Source organism: Artemia franciscana, chromosome 14 (assembly GCF_032884065.1).
Source record: "Artemia franciscana chromosome 14, ASM3288406v1, whole genome shotgun sequence".
NCBI classification, from domain to species: domain Eukaryota; kingdom Metazoa; phylum Arthropoda; class Branchiopoda; order Anostraca; family Artemiidae; genus Artemia; species Artemia franciscana.
This window is the reverse complement of record NC_088876.1, coordinates 1,420,552-1,440,798: the sequence shown is the minus strand read 5'-3', so window position 1 is coordinate 1,440,798 and position 20,247 is coordinate 1,420,552. Positions and strand designations below refer to the sequence as shown.

General features: G+C 36.5%; 1 protein-coding gene across 2 annotated transcripts in view; it reads right to left on the bottom strand.

The window, feature by feature from the left end:
• Window positions 1-20,247, bottom strand: part of LOC136035162 (methyl-CpG-binding domain protein 6-like) — a 51,997-nt gene that overhangs the window by 4,927 nt on the left and 26,823 nt on the right. Inside the window, exons 4-6 of one of the 2 annotated variants that reach the window (XM_065716725.1) lie at window positions 15,441-15,504; window positions 5,880-6,003; window positions 1,569-1,794 (exon numbers count right to left, since the gene is read on the bottom strand). In XM_065716725.1, the coding sequence (XP_065572797.1) occupies window positions 1,569-1,794; window positions 5,880-6,003; window positions 15,441-15,504 (414 nt within the window). The remainder of the gene's footprint in view (window positions 1-1,568; window positions 1,795-5,879; window positions 6,004-15,440; window positions 15,505-20,247) is intronic. The other variant, XM_065716726.1, reaches the window with a different exon arrangement.

The window sequence follows — 20,247 nt, the reverse complement described above, 5'->3', positions numbered from 1 at the left end:
TTCCTGATTACCTTCCCCAGATTTCTCTGGGTACCCATTTAGAGCTGCATCGACTCAGGTTGAGCTCACAGAGTCATGTCACTGACCCCCCCCCCCAACCAAATAATCGGCTACACCTGGGATCGAACCCGTTCCCCATGGACAAAGAATTCTCAAACCAGTGCGCCAGCCACTTAGCCGGTACGGCATTGGATGTCAGTGGCCTGAAAACGAGGCTCAGATAAGGCTTCAGCAAGACATACTTGCCCCTCCCTCCTGAACTTATTGTAGGTCTATTCAAACCCAAAAACAGCGATATTCAAATATGTATTTTTTTTATTGTTTCAAAATTAAGAGGTTTAGTAGCAGTATTACATTTTAATCAGAGTTGTCACTTCAAACCTGAAAAATAATAACAAAATAAATTAGGTAAATTTGGCAACACTTTTCGCCCGTAAAAAGTTAGAAATCTCTCGATTCCAAGAAACGATTATACATTTAGAAGAAAGTTACACCTTCTTAAGCTATTTGGCACCGCATATAGCTTGTTTTTTGCTAATTGTCCACCCATCTTTTTTTTAATTTTGCAATCGCTGGTACGAAAAACTGCACGTGGAGGGCTTTTTCCAAAAAGTATGGGTAACTTGTAAAAGTGGAAACTAGCATTAGTATCGGTAAAAAAAAAACAACATCAGGGCCATCTAGTGTTTGGCAATAATTGGCGTTATTTCAGGCTTTGCGACCATTTTTTTTTTACCATTTATTTTCTTACACAGCAAAATATATCTTAAGAAAATAAGAAACAAAACTCATAATTCATTTTTTAGTAAAAAAAAGATTTGGCAATCGCTGGTACGAAAATTGCACGTGGAGGTCTTTTTCAAAAGAGTATGGGTAGCTCGTAAAAGTGGAAACTAGCGTTAGTATCGGTAAAGACACCAAAATCAGGGCCATATAGTGTTTGGCGATAATTGGCGTTATTTCAGGCTTTGTGACCATTTTTCTTACCATTTATTTCCTACACAGCAAAATATATCTTAAGAAAATTAGAAAAAAACTTTATAATTCATTTTTTAGTAAAAAAAAAGACGATTTGGCAATCGCTGGTACGAAAACTGCGGGTGGAAGTCTTTTTCAAATGAGTATGGGTAACTTGTAAAAGTGGAAACTAGCGCTCGTATCGGTAAAAAAAAAAAAACATCAGGGCCATCTAGTGTTTGGCGATGATTGGCGTTATTTCAGGCTTTGTGACCATTTTTTTCTTAGGAGCTGAGATCAGACAGTTATCACTAGAATAATTTGACCAACTACACAAATTAATTGTTCTTATCACTAAACTGCAAAAAAATGCCATGTCGCCAAAACATTAGATGGTGTTGAGGTTGTTTTTTCGTCGAAATTAGCGCTAGTTTCGACTCTTGTAAGTTACCAATACTTTTTCGTCTTGCCCCTTAAATACTCAATACCCTTTTTTCCTAATTTTTTTATTACAGGTATATGGTTGTGCAAGTTTCCACCTGACCAATTTAAACAATTTTATGTATTATTTTCACTCTCCTTCGTGTTCTAGGAAGAATTCAAGAACAAACCTTGAGAAAGCATTCCTCCTTGAAGTTGCACCCGATTCGCCTGCTCTCCTCTGTGCGTGTTTGGCTGCTGCACAGTCTGCTGCTGCAGTAGAATTGTCTGCCCCCCTTGTAGAGATACTTGGTGAACAACACCAGAGTTTTCAAACGATTGTTGTGACAGTTGTACCACTGCAGGGGGACGGCTTCTGCAAGGACGAATGGCACCATTCCAAGAAGCTGAAGCTACCTAAAATACAACTCATGTGTTACCATTATTCAAAGTAACCAACAGTGGCAAGTTTAAAGGATTTGATAGAGCAAAGCCATACCCTCGTAAGAGGGACAGATATTTCCCCTCTAGGGGTCGTCCAAGCGCTAAAGAGTATGGGGAAAGTTTGACAATGTACACAGACGTGCAGAGAAAAATCAAACTTTGAAATTATACGTCTTTGAGCATGTGGAGACCCTCTCTAGAAAATTTTTACTACGCCAATGGTACACCATCAAAGCAGCAGCAACCCCAGCATATTTTCAAATTTTCCCAAAATCAAATAAGGTTTGAGAATCTGGGGGACCATACAGATATAGTTAAAGTAAAATCGGGAACCCCGCCGCGACATCCTTGATGGGTTATATAACACTTGTCTGAGCAACTCGATAGAATAATTAGATCTCTCTTCCGGTCTCTCTATCTTTATCTCTCTCTCTCTCTGTCTCTCTTCCGAGAGTGTTTCCAAGGCTAAGGAAAGCTCCCTTCCCCCGCCACATTAGCCCTGGAGCCAGAACCCTCAGCCCGGAATAAAGTCTAGACTACAAATATATTCTTAGATATTCCCGATTCCCATTCTCCAAAAGAAATCCCAGGCCACTTTATATTAAACAGGAGTTATTTTGCAGTTGTGCTATAAAGTCGTTTTTTCTTATTATTTTAAAAAACTTTTTCCACGAAACAACTTTTTCAAAGATGAGTAAAGAGCAGGAATAAAGTCAAATAATCTTCCAAGCGTAAAACTATCTCAAATCACCATCAGTAAACAAAGTATACCCAAAAAAAAATAGGAATTACACCAGATAACCGAGTCGCTCAAAACAAGTAAAAATTACCATGCGTTGGGCTGACACCCCCATGCCTCCTCAAGACAAGAATATAGCTTGCACTTTACTAAAAAAAAAAATGACCATGGATTGTCAGTTCAAAAAATACATACTAATATTTATTCCTTAAGGTTTTAATAGTTTTATATTTATTAAAGTAAAAAATTTAACTTTAAAATGTATTTTGTTCTTTACTTTACTCTCTTTACTTTTACTATTGCGCTGTCTACGATTCAGATTTTCATTGCTTTAAAAATTTCACGTTCAATAAAAAAACAAACAAAACGAAGAAAAAACATAATTAAGAAATGAAACGAGTTTAGATTTTTGATTGAATAGATGTCACTATAACACCATAGTAACTAAAATTTACTAAAATTACCTAAAATTTAATTTTGGCTATGATTAACAAACAGTTAGAGTAACAATAAGATTAAAATGAAAACACCTCCTCCCCTCGAGTCATTCTTAGGTCTATTCATACCTGGGAACCGCAGTTTTCTAAGATTTTCTTATAGTTATTTTTAAATTATAAAATTTTAGAACAGTACCACAATTTCGTCAGTAATGCCACGCTGAACTATGAAAACAAACAAGCAAAGATAAAAAAAAATTAAGAATTATAAAACAAGAGTTAAGAGCTCATATGGCACTTGTGACGAAGTCGGAAGAGCCAAGAGCTCATATGGCATGAGCTCTAGTAAAATTCTAAGAATCAGTTGATTGATTTAAAAGGAAAATCAGAGTCTTAATTCCGGTCGGGATTTAAAATAAGAGCACTGAGACACAAGGTCCTTCTAAATATCAAAATTCAGTAAGATCCGATCCGATCACCCACTCTTAAGTTATAAATACCTCATCTTTTCTAATTTTTCCTTTCCTTTCAGCCCCCCAGATGGTCGAATGGGAGAAAACAGCTTTATCAAGTCATTTTGTGCAGGTCCCTGATATGCCTACCAATTTTCGTCGTCCTAGCACACCCAGAAGCACCAAACTCACCAAAGCATTGGACCCCCCTAACTCCCCCAAAGAAAGCGGATCCAGTCTGGTTACGTCAATAACGTATCAACGACATTTGCTTATTCTACCCACCAAGTTTCATCCCGACCTCTCCACTCTAAGCGTTTTCCAAGATTTCTGGTTTCACTCTCCAACTCCCACCAATGTCACCAGATCTAGTCGAGACTTCAAATAAGAGCCCGAGACACGATTTCCTTCTAAATATCAAGTTTCATTAAGATCTGGTCACTCGTTCTTAAGTTAAAAATACCTCATTTTTTTTAATTTTTCCGCATTATCACCCCCCCAACTCCCCCAAAGAGAGCGGATCCGTTCCAATTATGCCAAACACGTATCTAGAGCTTGTGCTTATTCTTCCCATCAAGTTTCATCCCGATCTCTCCACTCTAAGCCTTTTCCAAGACTTCCGCCCCCCCCAACCTCCTCCCAATAACACTGGATTCGGTTGGTATTTAAAATAAAAGATCTGAGATCGAGTTCTTTCTAAATATGAAATTTCATTAAGATCCGATCACTCCTTTGTAAGTTAAAAATACCTGATTTTTTTCTAATTTTTCAGAATTAACACTCCCCCCAACTCCCCCAAAGAGAGTGGATCCGTTCCGGTAATGCCAATTACGTATCTAAGACTTGTTGTGCTAAGTTTTTCCACCAAGTTTCATCCTGATCCCTCCACTCTAAGCATTTTCCAAGATTTTACGTTTCCCCCTCCAACTCCCCCCAATGTCACCTGATCCGGTCGGGATTTAAAATAAGAGCTATGAGACACGACATCCTTCTATGTATTAAATTTCATTAAGATCCGATCACCCGTTCGTAAGTTAAAAATACCTCATTTTTTCTATTTTGTTAGAATTAACCCTCCCCCCAACTCCCCCAAAGAGAGCGGATCCGTTCCAGTTATGTCAACCGTGTATCTATGACTTGTGCTTATTTTTCCCACCATGTTTCATCCTGATCTCTCCGCTTTAAGCGTTTTCCACGATTTCCAGTCCCCCCCCCCTAATGACACTGGATCCAGTCGGGATTTAAGGTAAGAGATCTGAGTTTCGAGGTCCTTCTAAATATGAATTTTCATTAAGAGACAATCACTCTTTCGTAATTTAAAAATACCTCATTTTTTAGAATTAAACCTCCCCCCTCCCCCCCAACTCCCCCAAAGAGAGCAGATCCGTACCTAGGACTTGTGCTTATTTTTCCCACCAAGTTTCATCCCAGTCCCTATACTCTAAGCGTTTTCAAGATTTTAGGTTCTGCCCTAAAATCCGGTCGGTTCCTCTTCACCGGATCCGGTCGGTATTTAAAATAAGAGCCCTGAGACATGACATCCTTCCAAACATCAAATTTCAATAAGATCCAATCACTCCTTCGTAAGTTAAAAATACCTAATTTTTTAATTTTTTTTAATTAACCCTCCTCCCCCCAACTCCCCCGAAGAGAGTGTATCCGTTCAAGTTATGTCAATCACCTATCTAGGACTTATGATTGTTTTTACCACCAAGTTTCATCCCGATCCTTCCACTCTAACCGTTTTCCAAGATTTTAGGTTCCCCCACCAACCCCCCCCCCCCAATGTCACCGGATCCGGTCGGAATTTAAAATAAGAGCTCTGAGACATGATATCCTTCCAAACATGAAATTTCGTTAAGATCCGATCACTCCTTCGTAAGTTAAAAATACCTCATTTTTTCTAATTTTTCAGAATTAACCCTCCCCCCCCAACTCCACCAAAGAGAGCGGCTCCGTTTCGGTTATTTCAATCACTCATCTAGGACTTGCGCTTATTTTCCCCCCGAGGTTCATCCCGATCCCTCCACTCTAAGCGTTTTCCAAGATTTTAGCTTTCCCCCTCCAACTCCCCCCAATATCACCAGATCTGGTCGGGACTTAAAATAAGAGCTCTGAGACACGATATCCTTCCAAACATCAAATTCCATTAAGATCCCATCACCCATTCGTAGGTTAAAAATACTTAATTTTCTATTTTTTCCAAATTAACCGGCCCCCAATTCCCCCCCCCCCTAGATGGTCAAATCGGGATAACGACTATTTCTAAATTAATCTGATCCGGTCCCTGATACGCCTGCCAGATTTCAACGTCCTAGCTTACCTGGAAATGCCTAAAGTAGCAAAACCGGGACAGACAGACCGACAGAATTTGCGATCGTTATATGTCACTTGGTTAATACCAAGTGCCGTAAAAATAATTTTAAATACCTGAGGATCAAACGAAAATACTTCCTCGATTTTCAGAGGACATGGAAGACCACACTTACAAGTGCCATTCCGTCGTAAATAAGCGGCCACCGCTGAAGATGAACCAAGAGATTCGCCACTTGGACTAGAAAAAAAAACGTAAAAAAGACAATATCTTCACACAGCAGATGTTAAAAAAAAAAAAAAAAAAAAAAAAAAAAAAAAAAAAAAAAAACAGAGAAAAAAGGTACCAAAATGAAATTATTTACACTAAATCATAATGATACAACCACTAAAATTCCTGTTTTATCAAAATTCCAGTCTACAAATTTTCGGAATATTTTGTAGAACCATTTTAGGTATACGGTCTTGGCCATCTACTGGATATTTCCAGGCACCCCCGGTCATTCTTTCATAATAAATGTACTTAGTGGGGTGATACCCAGTAGCGTCGATTGGAAGGGGAGGCAAGAGGGGCAGTTGCCCCCCCCCCAAGAAAAAGCAAGAGATTCGCCCCTGGTGAAAACAATTCGTTTATAAACAGCAGTTTTTGTACTATTATTTTTTTTATTATACAAAACATTCTATTAAAATAATCGAGGGCGTTTTAGAACTATGGCTTCGACAAGCCTATGGCTTTCTCCTGTGTTGAGTAAAATAAATAAATTAGTTAAGCAAATGTAGCTATTGCAAGCCCTGAAACTTGTATTTTTAAGGCTTTTTTATCTATGCAAGCTTTCGACATGTTAATTTTAGGGGTTTTTTTTATCGATGTTAAGGATAAAATATACAAGGATTATAAAATATACTTCTTTAAAATATATAAGAATTATAAACACATAAATTTGCAAATGGGGTTAAATCCATTTATTTAGACAGTGAAAAAAAAAAACAGGTACATTTATCTCCTTTCACAACTGGGTGGTTAATTTATATAACCATTTTAGGTAAACGGTCTTTATCCATTTACTGGATATTCCCAGGCAACCCTGGTCACGCTTTCACAATATGGCTACAACCTATGATTATGACGTAACTGATCAATATTGTACACGAAAAATGTAGTTATACTTAGAAAATTGAATGTATTTTTTAAATATTTTTTTTGAAACAAAGGTTTCAACGCCATCAATTTCCTTTAAAATGAGCCATTAAACAGCATTCTACGATATTCCAGTGCCAAGCAATCTGAAGTGAAAAAAAAACAAGATTCCGTTTATGCAGAATATCGTGGTTTCAGCCAATTTTCTTGATTTTCAGTCTAATATATTTACCTTGTTGTTCAAGCCAAGGAAAGGTAAGTTTCCTACCTAGGGGTTTCGGACAAAGCGGTTCTAACACTGTACTTCTTGTTTTGATCTGACACCATTTTTTGGAAATTTTTCAGGAAAATTCTTAGGAAAAAATTAGGATTTTTTTACATTTCTTAGTATTGGACGCGATCGTCACTTACTAGGTTGCTAGCTACCGCTGCAACCCGGATGTGTACTGTATGGTCGGATTATTTCGTTCACGAGGAGCCGTGCATGGAACTTAATTGCAATTATGGATTTTTTAATTATTCCTAGACTTTTTTCGAAGAACAAAACAGCTTCGATGGAAAATACCTAGTATTTCTTAGATCATATTTATTTCTTTGAAGCTATTTCAGGCCCTGACAGGCCGAATCGGTAATTATAAGGTTTTTACTACCTGTACAGCTTTTTGACACGTAAAATTTCTGTAGCTCTACGACCCCATATACAAAATGTTGAAATTCCTTTGCACTTTTTTTAATTTTGAACACTACAATGAAAACAGACAAAAAAAAAACATGCGAAAACATGGATATGTTCTTGTTTTCTAGCCTAGCAACTGCCACCTGGTAAAGGACAAACCTAAACACATATTAAACAAAAATTAATTACTTTGAAACAAATTGGGTAAAAACAAAAAGTACACAATCAGAATCACCATGGTCGAAAATCCATGCTTGAACTACAAGAAAAAACACTTTTTTGCATGGGTAACATTGATATGTCTTTTATTTTCCTCTGCTGCAAGTTGAGCGCTGAAACATCACAGTGAGCTCTTCAAGGGCTCATTTTAAAGAAGCTTACTATATCTGATGCCTTTACAATTAACTTAACAAGATATCTATAGTAAAATCGATTTTTTGACAAAAGAGACTATCTCCGTATACAAGATGATGAATGACAGCATAATCGTAGCTTACAACCATAAATGATAAGATAGTAAGATTTAAAGGGTACCCTGGGTAGCGATGATAAGGTAGTTCGCCACTAGTCCTACCAAGAAAAAGCTGTGAATTTTTTTCCCTGTGTGTAATATACTTTACGGGCACTTTTCAATAATTCAATCTAAATCATTCAATCTTTTCAATCTAAAATCCTTCTAAGAGAAATCTAAGCACTACCATAATTTGATTTGGTGAATTGATAAATCTGAAACCAATAATTTAAGTATTGTGTATTATATATATATATATATATATATATATATATATATATATATATATATATATATATATATATATATATATATATATCTATATAAAAATAAGTTGTCTGTCTGTCTGTCTGTGGATCAGGTGACGTCATGTTTCTGTGTTGACTGACGTCATGAAATTAGGAATATAAATGACGACCGGGACACAGGGACACAACTACAACGGGGACGCCGGTGGCACAGGCGGGATATATAAATGACGACCGGGACACAGGGATTGTTCGAATAGAAATTACAGACCGGGACACCGGGACACAAATGACGACCGGGACACCGGGACACAGGGAATATAAATGACGACCGGGACACTCAAAGAGAAATTACAAACTGGGACACCGGGACACAAATGACGACCGGGACACAGGGAATATAAATGACGACCGGGACACAGGGACACATCATTAGAATAATGAGGTATAGATCTGAATACGGATTGTTTTTCCCATGGACAATTATATGTTGCATGTTCAAGAGTCAGTAAACCTGACAATCTATTTATATGCACAGACAATGGGACAGCGAAGAATGTTGTATATTCGCATGTTTTACGTAGTTAAAAACATATATTTATATCTATCTCTATTCACAGGTGGGACACAGGGACACAACTACAATGGCGCGTAACTAATATGGCGCGTAACGACTTACGCGCGCGGGGGGGCTTGGGGGGGCGCGAAGCGCCCCACCAACTAGGTGTTGGGGTGGCACGAAGCGCCACCCCAACAGCTAGTATATATATATATATATATATATATATATATATATATATATATATATATATACCCCCGGCGTCCCCGTTTTTGTTGTTTCCCTGTGTTCCGGTCGTCATTTTTGTCCCGGTCGTCATTTGTGTTCCGGTGTCCCGGTCTGTAATTTATCTTTGAATGTCGCGGTCGTCATTTATATTCCCTATGTCCCGGTCGTCATTTTTGTCCCGGTCGTCATTTATGTTCCGGTATCCCGGTCTGTAATTTCTTTTTGAGTGTCCTGGTCGTCATTTATATTCCCTGTGTCCCGGTCGTCATTTGTGTCCCGGTGCTTTGTTGATGGTGATTGCTAATCGAACATTCCTTGTGTCCCGGTCGCTTTCTCTTTGAGTGTCCCTGTCGTTATTTATATTTCCTATGTCCCGGTGTCCCGGTCGTCATTTATGTCCCGATGTCCCGGTCTTTAATCTCGTCAGTCGACAAACATGACGTCAGTCGACACACAAACATGACGTCACTCGACACACACACACACAAAACAATCCGTATTCAGATCTATACCTCATTATTCTAATGATGTGTCCCTGTGTCCCGGTCGTCATTTATATTCCCTATGTCCCGGTCGTCATTTGTGTCCCGGTGTCCCAGTTTGTAATTTCTCTTTGAGTGTCCCGGTCGTCATTTATATTCCCTGTGTCCCGGTCGTCATTTGTGTCCCGGTCTGTAATTTCTATTCGAACAATCCCTGTGTCCCGGTCGTCATTTATATACCACGCCTGTGCCCCTGACGTCCCCGTTGTAGTTGTGTCCCTGTGTCCCGGTCGTCATTTATATTCCCTGTGTCCCGGTCGTGATTTGTGTCCGGGTGTCCCAGTCTGTAATTTATCTTTGAGGTTCCCGGTCGTCACTTATATTCCCTCTGTCTCGGTCGTCATTTGTGTCCCGGTCTGTAATTTCTCTTTGAGTGTTTTTTCTTTTTAGTTTTTTTTTAATTTTTTACCTTTTTTCTTTTTTCAGTTTTCTTTTTCTTCTTTATTTTTCAGCGTCACTATGAAGTACATATCGACGAACCTTTGTTTTTTTTAACTTAAATCTGGTAGGCATTGATGACCTTATCCAAGTCAAAATCCTAAACCCAATCATCATTGCTATCATTTTCAGTTTTGATATGTTTTGACTCTCGCTGTCCAGGTGGATTTTCATCTAACTGCGCGGTTTTGCGTTCTTTAGCCGCAAGCCTGTTTTCTTGCTGTTCTTGTGATTCCTCGGAACGCTTTCTTTCCTTACTTTCTCTATCAGCAGCAAGTTTTTTGGCATAAACTCTTTGAGCAGCTTCCTCGGCTGTTGCCATTGTAGGTTCTTCAGTCATTTTACAATTAAACATTTTTCCGTGAACAAATGTCTTAAATACCGTTAATGACGTCACCGTCAAAGCAAAAACGACGACAACTAATTTCATGACGTCAGTCAACACAGAAACATGACGTCACCTGATCCACAGACAGACACACAGACAGACAACTTATTTTTATATATATATATATATATATATATATATATATATATATATATATATATATATATATATATATATATATATATATATATATATATATATATATATATTTACAGGTGGGACACAGGGACACAATAGGGAATATAGATGACGAACAGGACACTCAAAGAGAAAAGGACCGGGATACAAGGAATGTTCGATTTGCAATCAGGGACACAGGGAAACAACAACAACGGGGACGCCGGGGGGCACAGGGGGATATATAAATGACGACGGGGACACAGGGAATGTTCGATTAGCAATCACCATCAACAAAGCTCAAGGGCAATCATTAGAATAATGAGGTATAGATCTGAATACAGATTGTTTTACCCATGGACAATTATACGTTGCATGTTCAAGAGTCGGTAAACCTGACAATCTATTTATATGCACAGACAATGGGACAGCCAAGAATGTTGTATATTCGCAAGTTTTACGTAGTTAGAAATATATTTATATCTATCTATATTCACAGGTGGGACACAGGGACACAACTACAATGGCGCGTAACCAATAGGGCGCGTAACGACTTACGCGCGCGGGGGGGTTTTGGGAGTGCGCGAAGCGCCCCCACCAACCAAGTGTTTGGGGTGAGCTAGTATAGTATAATTTTCAATGATAAGTTAAAGTCTCGTTGGTAAGCTAGTGATTTTGCAATAACTGAGCTTTCATGCTAAATTCTATATTTGTCTTCCTGATCTGGGCTATTGAAAGATAATATCATTCAAAAGAAGCCAGGGGTTTGAACCTGGCCAGCGAATTGGCCAGGGTCAATCTAAGGTCCACCCCTACGCAAAGTTCGTAGTATAGAACTCGTGATTTGGTTTTTAGTCTGTACTGAAACTCCGCTTAGGGAATGTGTCTTCAGAGTTTATAGATGTATGTATAAGTGACCTTTGGTGAAATACAAGTGAGTTTTCCACAACCGTGTTAGATTATTTTTCCAGGAACCCATGCACGGTAGGAAAAAGGGTTCGCGAGAAATACCGTCATTAGTATATCGAAAGGGGGACCCGTTTACTCTTTAAAGAGACAGCTGGAGATATTAGTGTTGACCCAGGTTGGGGCTCCCGTGGCCGAGAGTTTGGCCCGTTTAAACGTTGGGACAAATTACCATACCCTGGAAAAGGGTATACCGTAATAGGGTATTACTATACTCTATATTTACGGTACAGTAGTGGTGGCTGCGGTGCATTCCATAACAATATTCGGTGCCAGTGTTGGTTCAACTACAATAAGTGGAGCAAGCACCGTTTCCGCACCAATAAAGTGATTCCGATTATTTTGAGAATTGCGAGGGCTGTAGTGTGCTTCATAACATGATAAGTAGATGTCACTGCATCTGCTCTCGTGGTTTTGTTGTTATTATAAATACTTGATAGTTCAAAGACAATAAACACAGCTGAAAAACCCAAATATTTGATGCTCAAAGCTATGTCTACCAGCAGTTTATTGTATTACCTGGTATATAGATATAACTATTATATAGGCTAATAACGCACGTGAACTCTAATGACAGACCAGACTAGCGTTTAAAAGTCTTTTCAGTTTAATCTCTTGTAGGCTCACATATTAGGTAAAAAATATATTGTAAAATTTCACTGAGAACATAAAACTTGAGTCTCAAACAACAATGAGACACAAGTAAAAAACTTTAAACAAATCAAACGAATTAATATACACAATGGAAAATAAAAACAACTGAAGTTAGGCCTCAAGGCTAAAAAAAAAAAAAACAGTTTTAAAGTGACAATTGTAAGGATAACGAAACCGTATATGAAATAGTCTAAACAAAAAAATGAAAAAAAAAGAAGGAATTTGCAATAATAGTCTAAACCAAAAATGATAAAAAGAAAAGTAAGGAATTTGCAATAAACAACAAATCAGAATGTGTTGTAATAGTATTGCAAAATATATATTATATTTTCATAGATTCTTCATGGAGTAGCTATCATTTATTTTTAAACGATTTTTTTGGGTTCGTTTGATTGGGTTGGTTTTATTTTTGAAGTTGTTACTGTTATATTATACTAATACTTGTTACTGTTACTGTTATATACTGTTACTGTTACATAGTTGTTATGTTACTGTAATAGTTGTTACTGTTATTTGGGGTTGGTTTTATTTTTTAAGTTGTTACTGTTATACTCTAGAGCAGGGGTGACCTACCCCCGTCCCGCATGCGGTACGCCGTAAACATTTTTGCAGCCTGCGAGATTCATAAAACCTGTATATTCTGCACTCCCATGATGCGCGCACATCTTGGAGCAAAAGCGCGGAGCAAAAAGGGGCATTGCAAGGGGAGATTGAGATTTAAAGGAAGTATTTTGTGGAAGGTATTAGCTCCAACTGGATTTTGAAGTGTGTTTCTTTGATAGCAATAGCATGAGTTGGTTTTATTTTTTAAGTTGTTACTGTTATACTCTAGAGCAGGGGTGACCTACCCCCGGCCCGCATGCGGTATCCTCCCAGAGGTAGTTCATACACTCTTGGAAAAAATGTTGTATTAATACAAGAACGTATGAATAATATGAGGAGGTATAAATTAGAAACCTTTTCTTAAAGTCATTATCTGAGGTCGTATTTGAATAGTCGCTTATTATCAGATAGTTTCCTTGAAAGCCACGGTGCTAATAAGGGGTAGGTACCCCCGTGCGCAGATTTTAATTTTCTTCGATGGGGTAGGGGAAAACATATGTAGTGAAAATTGTAGTTCTATTTTGGAACGTATGTTATCGGGTATATAATTGTTGCATATTTCTGGGTAGAGAGACCCACGTATCTTGTTTAATCTCTGTTTCCATTTACATATAAATTCTTATCTGCACATATTTCGTAGATTATATACACATAACGTGTATTATACCTAAGCTTGATATATTTCAAGATGTAGGAATTGCCCATAAACTAGAATAAGATATTTTTCCGTACAGTTCCTTCAAATCTTGTTTAATTAAGGGCTATCGTCAGATGGCTCATCAAGTTCTCTTTGAGAGTTTTGATTATGGTAGTTCTAGTAATATCTTGTAATTGCTTCACAGAACTTAAATAGCTGCAGCTATAATTTACTTTTTTTGTAGATTACTGAACGTATATCGACTAGCCGAAAACCCTATCAAGACCCTATCGAGCAACAGACATAATAAAAGAAAATAAAAACGTAGTTTATACTGTTTTGTGAGGATCAGAGAAAACGTAGATTGTCCTCTTGAGGCGAAATTCCAAGCACTGATTCCCCTTAAAAAACAAGAAAAGTTTTTCTTGAAAGTTCTAACTCGACCTATGAACCTTGAAACAAAACAGTATACTGTAAATAGTATAAAGTAAATAGTATACCTATTGATAGCGTGCAATATCTATAATGATGCTTATCTATCGCTTATCTTTAGGTAAAAAAAAGGAAGCAAAATACCGCACGATCTGTTATGAGCTTTTAAAACCAATTGACTGATGTGATCGTGGATCCTGGCTTTTAGTGGTTGGATCCATCACAATATCCATCACAGAATCGTATCTACACAGTCAGTCTATCTTTTAGATGGTACCTGGGTATCGTCCATGATTGGTACAAAATAAGATATTGAATGCAACTAAAAAGGTTATGTAACATTTGTTCTACAAGATGATCGTCTTGGATATGGGAGCACCCCTCCCCCCTCTCGTGTATAGTTTATACTTTGAATACAAGCATTTTATGCATAAACTCAGCTACGGCTGTTGAATGCGAAAAAAAAAATGTTAGCCATTGACTTTTCCAGAAGGTACAATAAATTTGAGCACAGGAAGATGAAAAATTTTGTAAAAAAAAAAAAAAATAATTAAAAGCAAGCAAAACAGCAGCCCTTTAGAGGGTTACAGTCATTTCTATGTCGTCCTCATAGCTACTGAAGAAAACGAACCTCAACTTCATAACACACGATGGGGTTTGGGTATTCTAACCAAATTTATTATTCGTTATTAGTTTCAGTCGTGAAAATCGTTATAATTTAGTTACGGCGTATGTTTCAATTGTTGCAACGGAATGATGGCAAATACCAAATTGGCAACCAAAAGCCTAGCAATTGTCGTCAATAATAATAATAATAAAAAAAAAAAAAAAAAAAAAAAAAAAAAAAAAAAAAAAAAAAAAAAAAAAAAAAAGCCAAACCGTAAACTATTCTTGGAATCAGGATCGATACACCGACGTGAAATTGAGATGGGAAACGGGGTTACGCATTAACGTGAATTATCTGTGAGCGTTAATTTACGAAATGTACGTGATTAAACGTTATTGATGTGTAGCGGAATTGCAAAAAAAAGGACTATGTGACAGAACCGACTAGTACTCTTACAATTATGCTCTTAAGAAGGTATGAATTTACAACTACCTTGTGATTGCTACAGATACTGCATGAATATGGGGACCATACCAATACCTTGATATGTGGATCAGGATTATAACCAGGATTATACATTAACATAAATAACCTATTGACGTTATTAACAGAATTTACGTGGCTAAACGTCATTGGCATATAATAGAATTTCATAAGACAAGATATATTTTTTTTTATAGGATTGTCTAGTACCGTTCTAATTATAGCATCTCATGGTCTTAAAACTGACATATAACAAGAGTCAAATTTAGAAGTGTCTTGAAATTGCATCAGGATACTTATTATGAAATTGCTTCTAAGATACTTATTATTTATAAATAATTATAAATAATATATTATTGTGTTATGTCTTTTTTCACCAACGTCAATGTGGAGGTTATTCTACGTACAAACAGAGCATACATACACAGAAAACTAACAGACAAGTACTTACCTTGAATAGAATACCTGACCCCCTTGTACACTTCTGGTCCAGCCATTTGGAACAGGAATAGCTGCTAAAATTATACAAATTTCAATTAAGGAATAAAAATCTTCAAAGGATACTAATTTAATTCAAACAAACCAAATTCAGATGTATATGCATTTAATCTTCTTAACGTATACTTAATATATAATGTTACATAGATGAGATAGTTGTAAATTGCAGCCTAGAGCAGTTTTGAACGCAATGTTCAAACAAGATTATTACTTCAGATACTGTTATTGGAAAACAGCATTTCCAATAACAGCATTATTGCTATCCAATAACAGCATTATTGCTATCTAATAACAGCATTACTGCTATCCAATAACAGCATTATTGCTATCCAATAACAGCATTATTGCTATCTAATAACAGCATTATTGCTATCCAATAACAGCATTATTGCTATCTAATAACAGCATTATTGCTATCCAATAACAGCATTATTGCTATCCAATAACAGCAATAACAGCTTATCTCTGTTACTGAGAAAAAATGTAACTATCAATATGGCTATGTTCTAAAAGCCCATTCCCATTAACTGTAATTAATTATTTGTACATTACCTTCATTCTAAAACAGCAGACAACAACAAATTCAAATCCCTAAATGCTCATATTGCCAAAAATTGTCCTTATTACACAACCATCTGGGGCCAAGCGAAATACAGGCCGTCTGCGAATAGAGTGGGAGGAGGCCGTAAGGAAAAATTTAAGGGAAATCGAAATATTTGCATGGTTTTTCTTGTTTTTCACTGGTTGTTACTGTCCTCATTTCTATCTTCTTTACGATTTTTTTGTCATGATTAATAATCTTCTTATTAACAGTACTTTGACTTTGGGGGAATTCGATGGGTTCAAGGAACAGAGTATGTTTTCCTGTATGTTTTTTCAGTATGTTTGAGGGAATTCGATGGGTTTAAGGAACACAGTATGTTTTCCTGTATGTTTTTTCAGTATGTTTGAGGGAATTCGATGGGTTCAAGGAACACAGTATGTATTCCTGTATGGTTTTTTCAGTATGTTTCGAGGGAATTCGATAGGTTCAAGGAACACAGTATATTTTCCTGGGCCATTCACTTCGCTGGCATAGGTGGGAGTAGATAAGATTTTATCCACAATTGTTATTGTCATTTTTTATCCAAAATTGTGTGCCCAAACGTTTTATTGTTAAAAAAAGAAAAAAAAATCAAAGAAAAGTAAACAGCCATAATAGAGCCTAATACAAACAAAAATAAGTCATAATTCGAAATTAAATCACAGAGAAATTACTTTGAATATATATTTGAAGCCAAAAACGAATAAGGTTATAAAACCAATAATCACAGAACATGAACATCACAGAACATGGATGAACGCTAAAAAACAGAAACGAAATGAATAGTCAATCCAAAGTTAAAAATAACAGAGATTATTACAGATAAGAGCAGGAATATTGCCCCTCTAAAGGCAGGGTGTCATTTTTACTCTGACAGAAAATTTTATCTTGAACACTTATGTTTTTTTTATTCGTACAAAAATCACCAACTACATAACTCATAGAATTACAAGGATTATCGAAGTTAAAAAACAAGATATACCTCAAATAAGGACAGGGACAATCCTCACTTTCTCTCAAACTTTCTAAAAGCTGGAGTGTTATTTCCACTTTACTGAAAACCCTATTTATTTTGATTGGTTTGTTTTTACTGCAAAATTTCTTCAGCAAAACAGAACTTCAGGACCATAAACAACATTCCAGCAAAGATAAACGTTTTTTGGTTCTATTTAACATAAAAATTTAGCAAATTGAGTCCTAAATAAAACTTCCAAAACAAAAATTAGTAATTTTCAAAGCAATCAGTTTTATTTGTTGAAGCAATATTTTGAATAGACGAACCCATAAATGACTATGAAATGAATTTTCTGAACATTCAAAAGCATTGCGCATAAAAATAAAAATTAATTCCTGGAAGTCTCAGCATTTTTTCCTTTTCCAATCGTATTATAATAAACAAATGTTTAAAAAAAATTTCAGTAAAGCATAAATGATGCCCTCACCTCTTGAGGATTTAAGCAGTCGCTCAGGTAGCTACTGCTTAAACCAGGTAGCAGTGGCCCTACGTCACCGTAGCAGGGCAGTAGCCGTAACCTTATTCATTTTAATTTGGGCTCCTACTGAGTCTCATTTATTTGCTTATCGTGGGTTCTGTTTGTTTTAGGTTTTAAGTAATATACGACTTAATTTCTACTCATCTTAGTTTTTGATTTGGGCTCCTACTGAGTCTCATTTATTTGCTTATCGTGGGTTCTGTTTGTTTTAGGTTTTAAGTAATATACGACTTAATTTCTACTCATCTTAGTTTTTAATTTGGGCTCCTACTGAGTCTCATTTATGTGCTTATCGTGGGTTCTGTTTGTTTTAGGTTTTAAGTAATATAAGACTTAATTTCTACTCATCTTAGTTTTTAATGCGACTCTGTTTTTCTTCAAAAACCTCTTTTTTGGAGAATGTGTTTTTTAGTTCATTTTTGCAACTGAACCAGTTTTATTATTGGTTACTTGTAGGAGTATTTGTCAAGTTCTCACAATTGTCCTGCTTATGAACTAAACATTTTAATTAAAAATTTTATAATTGAGAATGACCAGAATCTTTAACTAAATTTTGGGCCAATTACAATCGAAAATAGGGCAAAATCTTAATATTCAGTCCAAATGTTCAATCAGCCGTCAAACTGTGCAATAGCTTTTGGTAGCAGCTTTAGCATTCAAATTTGGGTGAATGGAAAGGGGGATTCATATGGATGGAAAATAGGTGTAATTTAGGTCTTCTGTGGGGATGAAGCCACCCTATAAACGCCTTTGAACATAATATTCAACCCTTCACCATATTCACCAGCCGCCATTTTATCAAGAAAATATTCCCATACAAAAAGAGTATGGGTAACTGATAAGAGTAGAAACTGGCTCTAGTGTCGACAAAAAAAAACTATAAACGCCATCTAGCGTTTGGCGACACTTGAAACTTTTCCTGAGATCAGAAAATTATTACTACGCTAATTTTGCTAATTCCACAATTATAATTACAATGGAAAGGATATCAAGTGTCGACAAACACTAAATGGCGTAGGTAGTTTTTCTTTTGTAAACATGTTATTCTAAGTACACAGCTCTTTAAATTTTCAGGCTGCAGGAGTTATAACAAAAGCCTATATTTATTTTTTTTGGAAGCAGACCACCTTTATAGGCTGCTTTTATTTTACCTAAGTGAATCAATACAGACAGATTTGTCTCCTTAACTCCCTCCCCCTTAATGCAGAATTTTTCAGTCCAATCTATATTCCCCGAAATATCCTAACAGACCAGCAAAAAATATTTAAAAACTTTAGGTATGAATTGGTAGGAGGGCATAAATATTTAAAATGGTATGAGGGTATGAATTAATCCAATTAAATTTCCAAAACGTATTGTCCTCCTAAATTCCCCTTGGTTTAACTTTCTTACCTTGAAAGTTCTTAACCAATAACAGAAAAAAAAAACTTTTGGCCTCTTCCGGAGTAAATAATCCTTGCAACCTAATTTTTCAAATATTTTCTGTTTTAAAAACTTTCTTCTTTTACATATTTTACAATATTTACTTCAAAAAAGGTAAAACAAAGTTGGGCATATTTTGGGTGTCATTATTCTGGGCATATCCGCGACCTGATAAACCTGAGAAACAAATTTGGGCATATTTTGGGCGTCAATATTCTGGGCATATCCGTGACCTGAGAAAGTAGATGCACTATCTTTTGGAGTCTCTCCTGTAGTGTCTCACCAAAAATAGTTTATTGTGCGCATGGTCAAATCTGATCTGATTTTTAAATGGGGCTTAAGTTAGCTTTGCGTGACTTCAATTCTTGGCCTTCATTAGTGTAAAAACAGCATTAGTTCCAGCTGCAGTAATTTGTATTAACTAACGATGCAGGATTAAACTAATTCCTGACCTCCCCGGTTTTAAGTCTTAAGCAAAGCCCTAAGTAGTTCTAAAGTCTAGTCCTGAATAAAACCACGCCGATGCAGTAAATACTCGATACAGAATTTTACTTGAAGAAACCAAACATAACTTATAAAGTCAAAATTTTTGCTGTATTGGTTCGTGATGTCCAAAAATTAGTTTCGTCTCTGAAAGGCTGAAATATTACTAGGGCGGGTAGACCTTAATGAATATAAGGCTATTGTGAAGTTAGGTTTTATCTAAATGTTACTCCCAAAAGAGGGTCAATAAATTTTGTTTTCTACGATTGGCTTAACTTACTGGGAATGTAGCGGAATCAGTTTGTTCTATCTAGGAAAATAACTGAAAACACCTGATTGCCAAGTGGGAATGTCATCCCCTGAAATGCCAAAGGTTATATGAATTTTAGCCCCTAGGAAAATAACTGAAAACACCTGATTGCCAAGTGGGAATGTCATCCCCTGAAATGCCAAAGGTTATATGAATTTTAGCCCCTAGGAAAATAACTGAAAACACCTGATTGCCAAGTGGGAATGTCATCCCCTGAAATGCCAAAGGTTATAGGAATTTTAGTCCCTAGGAAAATAACTGAAAACAACTGATTGCCAAGTGGGAATGTCATCCCCTGAAATGCCAAAGGTTATAGGAATTTTAGCCCCTAGGAAAATAACTGGAAACACCTGGCTGCCAAGTGGGAATGTATGGAGTTGCAATTTGAGATATATTGATGTTAGAAATAGGATTTTAAATTATTCGATTGTTTCATCCGCCAGAAATGTTTAATTTTGTAGTTTTCAAA